General features: G+C 40.5%; 1 protein-coding gene across 7 annotated transcripts; it reads left to right on the top strand.

The window, feature by feature from the left end:
* The first annotated feature begins 1,265 nt into the window (after positions 1-1,265).
* LOC134333501 (uncharacterized) lies at positions 1,266-15,599 on the top strand. Of its 7 annotated transcripts, none has more exons than XM_063015502.1 (13): positions 1,266-1,601; positions 11,876-12,185; positions 12,314-12,466; positions 12,587-12,790; positions 12,866-13,057; positions 13,143-13,367; positions 13,453-13,677; positions 13,763-13,987; positions 14,076-14,177; positions 14,268-14,429; positions 14,622-14,783; positions 14,873-14,989; positions 15,209-15,599. In XM_063015502.1, the coding sequence occupies exons 1-13, from the start codon at positions 1,446-1,448 to the stop codon at positions 15,580-15,582; spliced, it is 2,607 nt and encodes an 868-aa protein (XP_062871572.1). In that variant the 5' UTR covers positions 1,266-1,445; the 3' UTR covers positions 15,583-15,599. The 7 variants fall into 7 exon arrangements, with proteins under 7 accessions (XP_062871572.1, XP_062871568.1, XP_062871571.1 ...); XM_063015498.1 differs by having other exon boundaries at positions 1,267-1,601; positions 12,869-13,057; positions 14,073-14,177; XM_063015501.1 differs by having other exon boundaries at positions 1,267-1,601; positions 13,146-13,367; positions 14,073-14,177.
* Positions 15,600-17,256: the final 1,657 nt, after the last annotated feature.

Genomic DNA, 17,256 nt, shown 5'->3' with positions numbered 1-17,256 from the left:
TGACAGGTAAATGAAACATGAATTATATAAAAATAAATGGTTTCACACTTTACTTAACACATTTGGTTGTGAGCCAGGCCTTCTCATTTAACATCAGTCTCAGACCTCACAAACAGACTGAATAGGCACAAATTCTCACAGACACCCTCCAAATTCTTATGGAAATGCCAACCTAAAACTGTAAACAAATCACTGGCAGATTAGCTAAAGAAAAATAAAAAGCTATAGAGTATGAATAACAATTACATAATGTTGTATTGCAATAGGGAGGCACGGTGGCTCAGTGGGTAGCACTGTCGCCTCACAGCAAGAAGCTCCTGGGTTCGATCCTAGAGCGGGGTGGTCCGGGTACTTTCTGTGTGGAGTTTGCATGTTCTCCCCATGTGCGTGCGGTTTCCTCCCACAGTCCAAAAACAGTCAGGTTAATTGGAGACACTGAATTGCCCTATAGGTGAATGGGTGTGTGTATATGTGTCTGCTCTGCGATGGACTGGCGCCTTGTCCAGGGTGTTACTGTGTGCCTTGCGCCCATTGAAAAGCTGGGATAGGCTCCAGGACCACACCCCCGCGACCGGATTGAATAAGCAGTTAAGAAAGTGAGTGAGTGAATTAATGTATTGCAATAAGTAACAGGTCTTTGATTATACATAAATAAAATTATTTACCATTGTTAAGAAACTTCCTCTCTAAAACTGTTTGGACATGGTACATTACATTTATTTTATTTTTTACATTTACACTCTGGTCTATAAAAATAACAAAAGTTCCTGTCTGATTTTGGTCTGAGAACAAGCCCTGGGCTGCATCTGAAATCCCCAAATTCTGCAGCCCTGCACTGAGGAAATGATGAAAGTAACTCGAGTACAGTAGAGAAAACAAGGGTGAGGTGAATCTCACTGCATCATTTGTTTTCTGTGGCATTCCTTTCACTTATGAAACCCTGGGAGGCGGAAACAAGGCCAGTACGTTTAGATCTGTTGCTACAGGCCATGACATTTTCAGCGGAAGATGGGTAAGATTTATCTGAGACGATGAGTTAGGATTTACAGTGCAGATGTCGGTGACTAATCTGAGTGTTTGTGTCAGCTGGTATTTGCATGAACGATTTTTGTAACTTGACTCAGAGAGGGTTGAGCAAGGGTTAGACGTGTGGGAGTTCCAGTTGCAGGCGTTGAGAGGGTCCAGTGACTCCTCTTTAACTCAAAAACACCCTCCAGCTTCTCTTTGCGCATATACCATCACATACCTTTACGTGCACACATCTGGACTAAACTGGAACAGAACCTGGACTGAACCTGGACCAAACCTGCACAGAACCTGAACTGAACCTGGACCAAACCTGCACAGAACCTGAACTGAACCTGGACTAGATCTGGATTTACATTACAAAAGGTATCTGGACGTTTAATAGTGATCATTTCTAGGAGTACACTTGCTCGGAGAGGATGATTTGGAAAGCAGCCATCTGTTGCACCCAACTCTGGCTCGTCTTGACCACCGTGACCGGCCATCTCACTGAGGAGCAGAAGGAGCAGATTGTGGATTTGCACAACATGTACCGCTCCAAGGTGGAACCCAGTGCCGCCAATATGATAAGAATGGTGAGCTTACAATACACCTGCATCAGAATGCACATGTATGGAATTTAATAGACAGTGGGTAGCAGTGGTATAATAGGGTGGGGTTGCATTATAAATATATGCCAAACTGTACTACGGTATTTCATGGCATCTTATTTTCCAGTGCAGCTAAAATTTATCACTCAAAGAAAACAGTAATTTAGTTGGCCTTCGACAAAGATAATAGTTTGGCTACCTTGACCAGGTTTGCTATCCATGATGCCACAGTCATTCTTACCTTAAACCCCAAGGATGCCTTTATTTTTTACCTAAAATCTTCCCTAATATAGACAATCTTAATTCCTTCTTCTGAACTTACCAACTACAAAGGGTAAAGGCTGGCACGCTTTTCCTTTAACCCAATAAACCAGCCAGCTACCCCATAACGAGTTCATGTAACATCACTGGGCTAATAAGGACAACTAGCAGGTGTACTAAATGCCCGTTTATCAAATGAGAACAGAGCCATCTTAGATGTTTAATAGGGGCAACCCATCACAATAAACACAACCCCACGTCTCTCAGTCCCACAAACCGAACATGCCGACTGTGTGCAGACGTAGATGTTTAATCTAACAACTAGTTCATTTTAGAACTACAGTACAGGCTGTAAACAACAAGGACTACACTATACTACAATAAAAACTACACTATATGGCTAAAAGTATGTGGACACTTGACCATGAGCTTGTTGGATAGTTACAATTGTCACTGTTATGACGACTCCCCCCCCCCCCCCCCCCCCCCCATTCCACTTGGGAAGGCTTTTCCAAAGGATTTTGGGGTGTGCTTAGAGTCATTTGCTCTGACCATTTGGTCAGGGCTTGTCCACACCAAACGCATCAAATCATGTCACTGTTCACAGTGGCACAGTCAAGCTGCACATTATTATTTTTTTATTAAGCAGTGGGTGTGGCTGAAACACCTGAACTCAATAATTAGGAGGGGTCATAAAGTGCATTTACTTTGATTCTATGTTAAACAAAATTAAACAGAATAGAATTAAATAGAAATTGAGTAAGAGTTACCAGATGCACATTGCATTTGCATTGTCCTTTAGTTTTTCTCCCAATTTAGTCGTATCCAATTATACCTGATTGTATTTTCCGCCTCTGATGCTGCTGACCTTCACCACCTCATGACCGTAGGACCATAACTAAGGAGACACAAGGAGATCTGTATTGTGCACGGAGGGTCACGCACTGATCTACATTATCCCCTGTCTCCATCAATCAGCCAGCAGAGGTCGCAATTGCAGCAGTTATGAAGAATCCTCTTCAGCATTTCCTTCCTCTGATGAGCAAATCATTGTTCATGTAGGCATCCTAAAGCTTGAGATATCAGCTCTGGAGTGTTAGCGTGTTTTACTGCTGTGCCACCTGAGCACCTAGCATGTGTATTTATTTATTTATTTCTTAATCTGCCCCTTTATTAGGTTCAGCTATTTGGTATGTACACTCATTATACTTCATTATAGGTTTAAGCACTTTACAGGTATAATATATAATATAATATATAATATTACTGACTGTAGTGCATGTGTTGCTCTGTGCACTTTTTGATTTGACCCTCTCTTGTATTATTACCATAACTGACAACTAAACTAAACATTTGTGAGCTCTTCAGGTAAATGGATTCATTTTAACCTCTGGAATTATTAGTAAATTACTAGTTTACTGGGCTGCACAATGCCGGACCTGAAATAACTGAGCAATGTTATCACAGAACTGTGCTAGAACTGTCCTAAACCAAGCTAGACTGTTCTGGACCCCTAAAGAATACTTCACTTTAAACGGACATTGTTTGTATATTGTATAAATATTCTAGGCGTTTATGTTTGGGAATCAGAGATGTTGAAACATCATGTAAAGCAAACAGCAGAACCATTAAACCTGACATCTGGATGAAATTACGTGTGTTATTTTATTCATTTGGGTTTGGCCAGTGCTTGTTTTATTTCATGTATTTCATCTCTAGCTCTGTGTATTTTGTTCAAACAGATGTCAGACGTTTCATTTGGGATTTGTGAAACAAAATAATGTTTCTATTAATTTTATAAGTGACAGTTTAAGGGTTGTGAACAATGTTCTCTAGTGATGCAGTTCGGGCACTAGATCATTTCTCGTGACTGTGATTAACTGTGGATTTTACAGCCTATAAATCGAGGTTCATAACAGAGCTGATGTGTGAGAAACCTGAAGCTTTATAAACACAGAACACAAGCGATTGGGTGACAGATTATTAGTGATAACATTTGATGGCACATGTACATCCAGAATTATCTAGCAAGTTCTAGAAAAATCCAGAACTTTAATAAACCTTGTTTATTTAAAAGTTGTAGCCTAGTGGCTAAGATACTGGACTAGTAATTGAAAGGTTGCTGGTTCAAGCCCCACCACTGCCAGGTTGGCACTGTTGGACTCTTGAGCAAGGCCCTCAACCCTCAATTGCTTAGACAGTATACTGTCACAATACTGTAAGTCGCTTTGGATGTATATGTAAATGTCTCCATGCTCAGTGAGGTGGATGATTAAAGAGGCAAAAATAGACTAGAACCAGCCTTTACTTCTAACAGTGTTTCCATATCTGTTCCAGTCATACACTGGAGTTTCTTCAAACCGAGTATTTCTTCAAGTCATGTGAGCGTATCATTTCCTTTATATAATTTATGAAGGTTGTGTATATAATCTCAAGAACACCCCACACACAGTGAAGTATGGCGGTGGGAGCATCATAATATGCGATGGCTTCTCCGCCAATATTTTTGGAGCATAGCCTATCCAATTTTATGACCTGAATCCTATTAAGAATTTGTCTTAACATTGTGGAACTGAAGACAGTGTGCCAAAAGAAATGGGCCATAACTAAATCCCAGTGCTGCAAAAGCTAGTTATTTCTTTATGCCATTGTTTATACTGATAAATACATAATTTTATTGTGTCCTATTTCATCCATACTAAAAGTGAATTAAACAACCAAACTATTAAAAACTAAAGTGTTGAACATGGTTCTACGAAGCATCTTCAAAAAGTTTCTGCACTTTTATATTTTGGTCATCAGCGGTGAGGGTGGGAGGAGGAGTAATCAGTCGTGTCTGAGAGATTGAGAGACACTTATATTCCGGATTTAGCGCCATCTGATTTCCACCTTTTTGGACGCTCAAAGCTTTAAGGGGAATAAGATTTTCATGCGCTGCATCAGCACTGTGTCAGTGGCTATGTGCTGATGGCATTAAAAAAAAAATGCATCGAAAGGTGCAGATATAGAAAAATGATATAATAATCTTAATCTTAATAAATAGAGTTTAAAAAGTGCTAAAACTTTTTGAAAAAACTCCGTATAATCAGTTCTACATTCCAGTGTTGATACTGAGCAGACAGCGTGTAGAGGGGTGTAGAGGGATGTAGATGGTCGATGATTCTGTAAATACCACTGCAAGATATGAAAGCACACAGAGGAATGAGAGTGTTGTCTGTGTCCAGGTTTGTGTACACCCTGTGTGTGTGTGTGTGTGTGTGTGTGTGTGTGTGTGTGTGTGTGTGTGTGTGTGTGTGTGTGTGTGTAATTCTCATGTGTTCATTCTGGCATCCTGCTTGGCTAGATTCAGGGGTGAAAGTGAGTGCATGACATTTGGAGTGTACGTTTGACGGAAAGCTTTTAGCGGTTATTTGTGTGAATTCTGCTGATTCAGCAGTGATGTGTACAGAAATGTGTCAGGGGTTGCATCTTACTGTTACACTCTTCCTGTGAAATAAGGTAAAAGGCAAAGCTGGTGATTTGAGCTCTAAACTTCACACTGAATCCTAATTTGATTAAATTAATTGAATGATTTATTGCAGCTATTTATTCATTTTTGGTGACATTTAAACCACTGAACCACTGAACAAACCACCGGAACACTGAACATAAGGGCAGTGGTAGCTGAGCGGTTAAAGTACAGGACTAGTAACTAAAAGGTCGCGGGTTCAATCATCTGCCAGTGGCCACTGTTGGGCCCTTGAGCGAGACCCTTAATCCTAAATTTTTTTGCAATGTATACAGTCTCAGTTGTAAGATGCTTTGGATAAAGGTTTCTGGCCCCCTGGTTGAGAACCACAGATGTACAGGACTATTGATAGTGCTGGTGAACTTGACTAACCAGGATAAATAAAATGTGATTTTGTGTTTAATTAGCTCTATCTCAAACTGGAGATATTAGAGGTATTAAATACTTTATTAACATGAACCCTCATTAAAATATTTTATAACATTTGTCACAAGTTAACATCATTCAGTCTTCTCCTATAACAGATAATACTAAAGAAGCCGAAGCAAAGAATCTGAGGCGTTCCTCAGTCTTCAAGAGAAAATAGTGGTTTTTTTTACTTTACCTTTTAAATGGTTTGTTGGCGCTGAGTTGTGGCATGTATTTGAGAATTTTGAGACTTGTTAACCCCTATAATGTCAACATCTTTGCAAATCCTAATCATGATCCTTGGAGTAATGAGGCCCAACGATGGATTGGCGTCCAGTCTGAGGTGCATTACGACATCGTGCTCAGTGATCCTGTGAAAACTGGACCCACTGTACCCTGGTCAAACATAAAAATGAATGAATGAAATCATGCACCTATGTGGATTTCTGTTGTTCTAGAAATGGGCTGAGAGAATCAGTAAGGTGGCTGTGAATTATTCTGCTCAGTGCATATGGAATCATAACCCAGACATAGAGGGAACACTTGGGGAGAACCTCTTCATGACCACCGGATCACCGAACATCAACAAAAGCCTGGCTAACTGGTACGGCTCAAACTATAACTCATTCAACAAAGCTAACCTAACAGTACATCATATAATAAAATGCTTCGTGTGACTGGATTTTACCGTAATCATGAATCAAATGCAGTTATTTTTTCCAACCAGGTTTAATGAACGTGAGCATTATGACTTCGATAGTGATGACTGTGCTGCCGATAAACTGTGTGGACACTACACACAGGTGAGATCCTCCCAGCATACCTAGCCTAACCTAACCTAGCCTGTATTTATTTGTGAATAAAAATACAATTGTAAGAAATTCTGATTAAACAGTGTACTATAAGGAAGGTTAGTGGTTCTAAACGTTGTGTGGTTGTTTTAGATGGTTTGGGCTCAGAGCACTCTGGTCGGCTGTGCTGCAAATCTCTGTGAGACTGTTCAAGGTTCGGACTATAAACACGCATGGTTGCTGGTCTGCAACTATGAACCAGCGTAAGTCTGTGCTCTGTGCTTGCTTATCGTAAGTAGTGACAGATTTCAGTCAAGCTATGTTGGTACTGATCCTAAAGCAGGGGCTTTTTGGGGCTGGGATGAGCTTAGTATTGTGCATGCTATACCAGTTTCTAACTTAAAAAACTAATTTCTGTGAACTTTTTTGGACAAAGTCAATATATGCATGAGCTTTACAACTGTGTGTAGCTGAATGGTCAAGACAAGTCAAAGATAAAAGTGCTCCAGACTGACACAGTCATGGTGGTTTGACCAAGATCAGGGCACAGCGGTCTTTAGACCAGGCTCCCGAACCAAGACCGGTCTCAGGAGCTATTTTTATGCTTCTTAAACAACATGCTTAATAACCAAGCAACAGATGGATTTATTTTAATTTATTTAATTATTTTAATTTAAATGTATCTGATGGGGTTAATTGTATATCAATAACATCAACTGCTAAATCCATGCATCTAAGCTACGTCTCTTTCTGTTTCTAGTGGTAATATGGTAGGAGTCCAGCCATATGAGGCAGGAGAGTCATGTTCCAGATGCCCGGATGATAAGGCAGACTGCATTGACAATGCTTGTGGTAAAATTAACTTCCTTTCCTCTACATGTAGCCTTCTGTTTATTCTAAAGTGATCATCACTATGCTCTAGCCCATCTGAACGGTTCACTCTGTGCAGTGAGGACTCTGAAGTTCTCACTCTGCAGGGGGAATTAAAACAACAGATGATTAGAACACACAAGTCTAAAAGACATAATTGTGAAAGTCTTAATTGAATTGTATTAGCATGTACCCCCTCTGGTAAGTGTATCGCTATCAGACTCTTCATTTCACCAGCCAGCACTGAATTCTTTCATAGAGCTTTGAAGGAACACACTAGACTCAAGCATTTCAGACAGTAGGAGACGCTGCTGCAGTGACAATGCAGTCATTCTTCATCTGCCTACCTCAAAAACAGCCAATCATATCTGTATAGCACCTGACCAGGCCAGTTGCACCACTGAGATTCAAACCTTTGTTCCAGCAGTGGTGGGCTAGAGTAAGGGCAGAGCTTCACCACCCAAGTGTCAGTGATTATACTCTATAAGGAAAAACAACACCAAACAATCTTAGCTGTCTGGTCGAGGCACTGACACGAGTAATGGAGACACATAGGACACAGCGACAACCTCCTTACACCGTATGGTTCTCAATGACAATCTAACACTGACTGGTGTAAAGAAGTGGCTGAGTTCACCTGCCTTCTTCGGACAGCGTGGGGGTGGTGCAAGCAGCAAATTCAATTGAGAAAGAAAGGTGAAAATGGAAGAAAAATAAAACAAATAACAAAACTGCCTGCTCATGCCACACAGCGGGGTAGGATGTGAATTGCTTAAGTGTATAATGTAGTACATCATTCTGGAAGAAATCTGTTTCATCTTTACTTTGCCTTTTTAGTCTAGAGATCTTTTCTAAAAGTCAGATTAAATCTCAGTTGTCACTGAGTACTAATACATTTACAGTTCTGAATTTCAGTCATTTTGTAAACAGTAAAATAATAAAAACAATTCATTTTTCTTACAGATGATATAGAGATATTTTCAGTGGAACCCAGTCTGGAGATGTGGCCGACAGTCAGTCCAACACCAGAGGATGAAGGTTCAGTGGAACCCAGTCCGGAGATGTGGCCGACAGTCAGTCCAACACCAGAGGATGAAGGTTCAGTGGAACCCAGTCTGGACATGAGAATGACAGATAGTCCTGTATCAGACGCTGAAGTGGAACCCAGTCTGGAAATGATGACAATTAGTTCCATTCGTGAGGCTGTAATTTCAGCGGGGTCCATAAAATTGTCTTCAGCTACGCTACTGCTACTGCTCACTGGTTTATTTGCTTCCATCACATTGTAATGACTTGTGTGCAAATTTCTCTAAAGGTTTAATTTTTTATCTGTATGTGCAAACTCATTTGGTCAGAAGAGACAAAAGCTGCGTCAGAAATCGCATACTTCCATACTGAACAGTACGCGAAAGCAGTACGTGAGAGGGTAGTGTGCCTGAATACGTTGTATACATTAGATAGATAGATAGATAGATAGATAGATAGATAGATAGATAGATAGGTAGGTAGGTAGGTAGGTAGGTAGGTAGGTAGGTAGGTAGATAGATAGATAGATAGATAGATAGATAGATAGATAGATAGATAGATAGATAGATCACTTTATTAATCCCAGAGGGAAAGTCAAGTATTACAACAGCTCAAGGTACAATAGAAAAAAGTATTAAGTAAATAAAAGACTTCGTTAAAATTATTAATTGAATAGGCTAAAGAAATGCATAAGAAATATTATAAGAAATATAAGTACGTACGAGGTTGCGTGCACACTTGCGTACTGAAAGAGCGTACTACTTTACCGGCTGAGCAGTGCATACTGCCTCCAATCTAGTATGTACTGTTTAAGTTTGTGATTTCGGACACAGCCAAAATGAATTTTAAGTCAATTAAAATCACTACAGTTTCGTTTGACGAAGAAAAACCTTCTGCATGATTATAAATGGATTGTGGAAATAAATGTGTAATGTTTAACACACAGATAGATATATGCTTTCTTTTTAAGGGTGTGTTTACATGACATGTCAGGAACGATTGCTGTTCTACTGAAATGTACTGATTTGTAAGAATACATTTGAAAATCAAACAATTTTTAATTCCTGGGTAAATATTTCATACTGGAACTGAAAGACTGAACTGGACTGTTAAAAAAAGAGGAATCGGCCACTGCAGAACATTATATTCGTATCATGTCTTATTATTTTAATGCAGTGTATTGTATTACTGTATTTTATTCCTTTTATTTGTTACTTGAACGAAATGCAGATTTTGCTAAAATGTACATATCATCATATTAAAAGTTTCTCCTAAATAACTGTTCCATTATCAGAACTGGCAGAAGTGTGACGTTCTTAAGCACTATTAATCCTATATAAAAGGTTCAGATAAAGGTTGACGTATGGCTTATAAAAAGCACATGCATAAATGTACTTAAAGTAAATGAAAAATAAAAAGTATTTCTTTAAAAAGACTCATTTTTTGTGTTTATTGAGGGCACGATGTACACATCCATGACACTGAGGTTACGTAATGGTTTGTACTACTACTGCATGAATCAGCTTCAAATTTAATACAAGTAACATCACCATCTATAGCTAACCACAGCAAAAACAGAGTAATTTCATCAATTCATCATAAATTAGACATTTTAAACATATAAAACCTGATGTTAAAGGTGTAGAAACTATTTAAGTGGTTAGCCTGTTATGTATTGACATTTTTGGCATTTAGCAGATGCTTTTATCCTAAGTGGCTTACAGTATACAGTCCAGGCAATTGAAGGTTAATGGCCTTGCTCAAGGACCCAACAGTGGCAACCTGGCAGCGGTGGGGCTTGAACCAGCAACCTTCTGCTTACTACATTCTGCCCTTATGTACATGTCATGTCCTCTTTGTTAGATGAGAACTGTTTGTGTTAATAGGCTGAACCGTTACAGGACGTTCTGTTATAATGTTAACCAGTGCACAGTGTGTTATGACGGCGTGTTAGGGCAACTTTAAAGAAAAATATTTTTATTTTAAGTTTCGATTTTGAGAAAAAAGTCTAAATAATTTCAAGAATAAAGTCGTACAAGTTTCGATTTTGAGATTAAAGTCGAAATGATTACGAGATTAAAGTTGAAATAATAACGAGATTAAAGTCGAAATAATTACGAGATTAAAGTGGAAATATTATGGCCATAGCAACCTCCTTGAGTTAAAATAAGGGATGTTCATGATTTGTTATACTTTCATATCGGTTTCACAAATAAAGAAATCCCCAATCTCCTGCACATCAGCACCAGTTTGTTATTAGTATAAGGACAGTGAAACAGCTTTGTAATAAACTGGGTTTATTTAGAAGAATGTGTGCCACCAGTGCGTTCGGCGTCTGCGTCGTCAGCAGTACTTCAACCGAGCCTTGTATACGATAAACTAAAGCCGTACGGCATCGCTGTAAATGGTTGCATTGACAGGTTTAGTCGTCATGTCATGTGGATGGAAGTGTACAACACAAACAAGCACCCAGAAATAATCGCGGGTTATTGAATAGCCACAATAACGCTCATTATAAGCTGCTCTCGGCGCTTGCATGCTGATCCAGGTACTGAGACCCGAGCTTCTCTGAACTGCGACGGCTGCACACTCTTTGGCCATAATATTTCGACTTTATTCTCATAATCATTTCGACTTTAATCTCGAAATCGAAACTTATACGCCTTTATTCTCGTAATGAAAACATAAAAAAAATTTTTTTCCACAGTGGCCCTAATACGCCGTCGTAGTGTGGCACTAGACTAACATAAAAGTAAAATCAGGATCATAATTCTGTGTCGTTACAATCATAAAATCTCACTATTTTTTTTATATTTCACTTTTGAACATATCAGATTAATTAGACAAAAACCCTGTGATTACAGATGGATTGTGGATATAAATGTGTGTCTGATTAATCTGATATTTTGTGCTTCAGTCTGACAGTGTAAATGTAAAATCACCAAAATTCCATCAATTATTTTAATGGTAAAATAACAAAAATGTCAACTAAAATGTTTTAACAGGTAAAAATTTACATGTCAGTTGACATGATTGGCTGTGTCTCTTGGGTTGTCCAAAGCCCTGTGATGATTGGCACACTGTCCAGGCTATTTGAGTCTTACACCCAATGTTACTGGGAGTAAACCGGACACACTGAGACCCTGACCAGGATAAAGTGGGTGGTTAACATAAAGAGTGGAGAGGTGTGTGAGGGGTGAGCAGTGAGAGTGAAGAGGGGTGGGAGGGGTGAACAGTGAGAGTGGCACTAATGTGATGATGTATAGAACTGTGTGATGTCATAATGGTCCTGCAGCAGGTAAGTCTGAGCACCGGAGCATTTCAGCTCAGTGTGAGTTTGACCGTGGAAGAGAGCAGGTGAAAAAATGTCTTGTCTGCTGTGGTTTTTGTCGAAGCTCCGTCCGAAGACTCGGGAACGGCCAGATGGCGACCCTGAAGAGGACGGACCTGAGACCCAGAAAAAAAGCAAACGTGGAAAGAAATGGTTGGGTAAAAACTGGAGGAGGATTTTTAAGAAAAAGAAGAAGGTGGAGGGTGATGGAGAGGCAGGACAGAGCAGTGTAACACCGAGGCCATCGAACATGGACCATGGAGATGGTGCTGAAGTGCTTCTGGTGGAGAAAACTGAACCTGATCCTGCAGATGGAGAGGATTTGATGAGCTGCAGGCTGGATGGAGCTGAGAAGATCATCAGCCAGCAGCAGAGTGAGTAGATGAAACCACTTGGACGGGACGGGGAGGGTCCTATAATAGACACATCAACAATAACAGGGTGGTGTGATGCTGGAAACCATCATGAAGTTCATTATTCATAATATTTCTTCATTTTAAAGCTCCAGATCAAATCCTGGATGAAACTGATGCAGCAGATGAAGAAAGAGCTACTGAAGATCTCAGCAACATCATGCTGGATGAGGATAGAGCTGCTGAAGATGTCGGGAACTTCCCACTGGATGAGAATGAGGCTGGTGCCGAGCGTCTTTTAGGTGAGTAAAGTTAAACCTGGATCAGGTCACATAGTACCAACACGGCTGGGCACAGGGTAAAAGTGGTTATTAAAACACCACCTGGAGAAATAAAGAACTCTGTTTTTTATTGTCAAGCAGGAAATGAGACCTTGGAAGTGATGGACCTAAACACAGGGACTGAGGATGAGGATATTAGAGAGCTTATGAACTTCCTCCAAGATAAAACTGAGGAACAGATTGAGCTCCTAAAGATGAAGGATACAGAAGCTGAGGTTGAGGCCATCACAGAGCTTAAGGAAAACCTGACGGATGATGTGGAGACACCGAGCAACAAGCTTCTGGGTAAGTAAACAAAAACATGCTGTTTTAACAGAGGCTTAAAAGACATGAAGTTCTCAATATTTCTTCTTGTTCAAGTAGGAGATCCGATCACAGAGGAGATGGATGCAGAAGGTGGATTTGCACTTGTTAAAGATTTGGTGAACGTTCTCCTGGAAAAGACAGAGGAAAAGATTGAGCTTCTGAATGTACAAGATGCAGAAGCTGAGACTGAAAACCTCATGGAGAACATGCTGGATGATCTGGATGGATCTGGAGAGCAGCTTCTGGGTAAGTGAAGCCACCTAATATCAGATACTGTGATGGAGATCCAGCAGAGCAGTCGAGCAGTTCTGAATATTTCTTCATGTTAAAGCAGAAGAAAAGGTTCCAGAAGTTATGGATGAAGACGTTGAGATGGAAACAGCTGAAGACGTGAAGAAGTTCCTCCGTAATGAGAATGAAGCCAACATGCAAGTAATAGATGAAGCAGTTGAAGCTGAAACGGCTGAGAACGTGAAGAAGTTTCTCCTTAATAAAACTGAAAACGTCATGGAGAACATGCTGGATGATCTGGATGGATCTGGAGAGCAGCTTCTGGGTAAGTGAAGCCACCTAATATCAGATACTGTGATGGAGATCCAGCAGAGCAGTCGAGCAGTTCTGAATATTTCTTCATGTTAAAGCAGAAGAAAAGGTTCCAGAAGTTATGGATGAAGACGTTGAGATGGAAACAGCTGAAGACGTGAAGAAGTTCCTCCGTAATGAGAATGAAGCCAACATGCAAGTAATGGATGAAGCAGTTGAGGCTGAAACGGCTGAGAACGTGAAGAAGTTTCTCCTTAATAAAACTGAAAACGTCATGGAGAACATGCTGGATGATCTGGATAGATCTGGAGAGCAGCTTCTGGGTAAGTGAAGCCACCTAATATCAGCTACTGTGATAAAGATCCAGCAGAGCAGTCGAGCAGTTCTGATTATTTCCTTATGTTAAAGCAGGAGAGAAGGTTCCAGAAGTTATGGATAAAGACGTTGAGATGGAAACGGCTGAAGACGTGAAGAAGTTCCTCCTTAATGAGAATGAAGCCAACATGCAAGTAATGGATGAAGCAGTTGAGGCTGAAACGGCTGAGAACGTGAAGAAGTTTCTCCTTAATAAAACTGAAAACATCATGGAGAACATGCTGGATGATCTGGATGGATCTGGAGAGCAGCTTCTGGGTAAGTGAAGCCACCTAATATCAGCTACTGTGATGGAGATCCAGCAGAGCAGTCGAGCAGTTCTGATTATTTCTTCATGTTAAAGCAGGAGAGAAGGTTCCTGAAGTTATGGATGAAGCAGTTGAGACTGCTGAGGACGTGAAGAAGTTTCTCCTCAATAAGAGTGAAGCCAGCATGGATGAAGGGCTTGGTGAGTAAAAACATGGATAGTAGCTGCTACAAAGCACCAGATGTTCTGCTAATGATCCAGATCATAATTCTATTGGTTGCATGTTTAAAGCAGAAATGGTGGTGGAGGTGAAGAATGTGGTGGAAGATGAAAACGACATTAGAGCTGAGGTCGAACAGATACTGAACCTCGTCCTGGATGAGATCGAGCTGAAAGTAACAAAGCAGCAGAATGAAGTGGACGAGATGGAGAAGATAAATCAGCAGATTCTGAGTAAGACATGAAAACGAAACATCTCATTTTAGAAGAAGAACGGCCAGATAATTACTGATCTTTTCTAAATGAAAGCAGGAAATGAGCTGCTGATGGAAGCTGAAATTCAGGTGGAAGCTGAAGAGCAGATACCTGTTCACCTGGACAATATAACAATGATAATCAGGTTGATCTTCTGCTTTTAATTTTCAGTGATTAAAAATGAAGAGAAGGACATTAAGAAAGATGAGCTCCTGAATGATGGAGGGGAGGGAACCCTAACAATGAAAAGGAGGAGAGGAACACGGGGGCACGGCCGGAAAATCAATTACAAGAAGAAAGAAAAAGAGGAATCTGAAAAAGACCAACATCAGGGTGAGTTATGATCAGTAGATCATGATGATCAGGAACATCAGCTGCTGGTAATTAAATATTAACGTTATTATTATTTAAAACCATTCCAGAAAAAGAACCCACAATGAAGTTAGTGGATAAAGATGGGGGTGGAAAACCCAAAAACTGGAGGAGGAGAGGAACAAGAGGAAAAGGACAAAAAATTAATTACAAGAAGAAGGAAGAAGGTAAAACATCAGAAAGAAAAACAAACATGGGCCACAGTAGAACACCTAGTGCTAATTTAAATCAGCCAATCCACCTTCTGCATGTTTTCGGCAGGTGGACAGTAGAACTTTCTCCACAAGACAGTTCAGCTGTGCTTGATGTGTATTCATGTGATTTAACCCTCTGGATTGGATTCCTTGTTATAAAACTGCTGCTGCTTCTCTGTTTGTCTACCACAGTGGAACAGATTGTGGAGAATAAAGAGCCTCATGGAGGAGCTGCAGCTGATGGTAAGGCAGAAGAACAGAGAAGATCTGCTGAAGGTCATGAAAGAGCAGGAGGACGAAGAGAAGCCGCCTATTCAGAGGTGGTGAGAAATGCCTATGGAGGAAGAAGCTGGTATGGACAAGAATACAGAATGAAAACAACCTACTGGTACCAATATGGCCAGCACCCCCCAGAACCTGTGTGGAGAAATTATAGGATGGATGAGAGGAACACCTGGAGATATGGAGGCCATCATTGGGAGAGGAGAAACATGTGGACACCACCAGCAGCGAATTATTATTATAACCCAAATTATTATTATAATCCAAATGATTATTATTACTGAATAAATGAAAAAAAAACACCTGCTGCAGTCTCTTATGAATTTATTTATTCATTATTTGTCCTGTTCACTCATACCTGTGGATATTTTAGAGGAGCTAATCCACCTACTGACATGTTTCTTGGACATTGGTCTATTAGGAGAAAATATAGAAGTGACCAGAATTAAGGATCAAACCTGGGTCCCTGGAGCTGTGTGGCTCCAACAGTAGCTGCTGTGAGACACATTTAAATGACACTGAGCAGGAGGAGCGAGAGACTTCTGATATTGATTCAGAGGAATTCTATTTGATTCTGATTCAGAGGATTTCTATTTGATTCCAATATAAATGATTCAGTTTGATTCAGATTCAGAAGATTTCTACTGGAGCATCAACTTCCACACCTGCTGCTTTTTAAAGTGTTTTCTTCTGTTCTTTCCATCTTTCAGCACCTTTTTGTTCCTTTATTAAATACAAACAAATTATTTAGCAAGTTTTGTTTTATTTGTTACTTGAACGGAATGCAGATTTTGCTAAAATCTACATATCATCAAATTAAAAGTTTCTCCTAAACAACTGTTCCATTATCAGAACTGGCAGAAGTGTGACGTTCTTAATCCTATATAAAAGGTTCAGATAAAGGTTGACGTATGGCTTATAAAAAGCACATGCATAAATGTATCTGTTGATGCATGCTCAATAATCCAGGTACACAAATCCACAAAGTTGAATCAGTTCATCTGGACACAAGTTTGTTGTAGAGATACGTTTCGTCACTCAATCCGAATGACTTCTTCAGTCTGAGCTGGTGGTGAATAACCCCAACCTTATATGCAGTTGATTTGCATAACGACCGATCACTGCCCACTGCATAACAATGGAACTGGTGATCAGGTCCATATGAAATTCACAATGACCATTAATTACAATGACCATGTGTGTCTTTCACACATGATTGGGGTAAAGCTCCAATTACGGCGTTGTATGATGGTGAGAGATGGTGGTGAGAGATGTACTCTCAGAGATGGTTGTTCCCTCTTCACGTAAATGGCCTCTTTGACTCCACGTTCAAACCAGCGTTCCTCCTTGTCAAGGATCTGCACATCTTCATCATTAAATGAGTGGCCGCTGGCTTGCAGGTGGGTGTAAACCGCAGAGTCCTGGCCAGAAGAGGTCGATCTTCTATGTTGGGCCATCCGTTTCGCCAGTGGCTGTTTAGTTTCCCCGATGTACAGTTCCCGACAATCCTCCCGGCACCTAACAGCATACACTACGTTACTCTGTTTGTGTCGAGGAACCCGGTCCTTAGGGTGAACTAATTTCTGGCGTAGCGTGTTCTGGGGTTTGAAAGCAACTGAAACACGGTGTTTGGAGAATATCCGTCTTAATTGTTCCGATACTCCCACCACATACGGAATCACCACTGGTTTGCGCTTAGACCGCGGTTGTTCTTCTCCTCCCTTCGATCCACTGGAGCTGTGTTTGGGCATTTTTCCCACTTTTACGAATGCCCAGTTGGGATAACCACATTCACCCAGGGCCTTCTTGACATGAGATTTCTCTCTATACTTGGCCGTAGTGTCTGTGGGGATGCTGTTCGCCCGGTGGTGCAGCGTCCTGATGACTCCTAGTTTGTGCTCCAAAGGATGATGGGAGTCAAACCTTAAGTACTGGTCTGTGTGCGTTGGTTTGCGGTA

This window comes from Trichomycterus rosablanca, chromosome 19 (assembly GCF_030014385.1).
Source record: "Trichomycterus rosablanca isolate fTriRos1 chromosome 19, fTriRos1.hap1, whole genome shotgun sequence".
Lineage (NCBI taxonomy): Eukaryota > Metazoa > Chordata > Actinopteri > Siluriformes > Trichomycteridae > Trichomycterus > Trichomycterus rosablanca.
The sequence above is the reverse complement of the archived record's forward strand: the minus strand, read 5'-3'. Positions and strand labels throughout refer to the sequence as shown.

Excerpts from the sequence above, each read along its gene's own strand:
- LOC134333501 (XM_063015496.1), top strand. The coding sequence starts at position 1,446 with ATGATTTGGAAAGCAGCCATCTGTTGCACCCAACTCTGGCTCGTCTTG. Across the intron at positions 12,467-12,586 it reads TGGTGCCGAGCGTCTTTTAG|GAAATGAGACCTTGGAAGTG; the intron begins GTGAGTAAAGTT and ends ATTGTCAAGCAG. Across the intron at positions 14,430-14,621 it reads GATAAATCAGCAGATTCTGA|TGATTAAAAATGAAGAGAAG; the intron begins GTAAGACATGAA and ends TTTAATTTTCAG.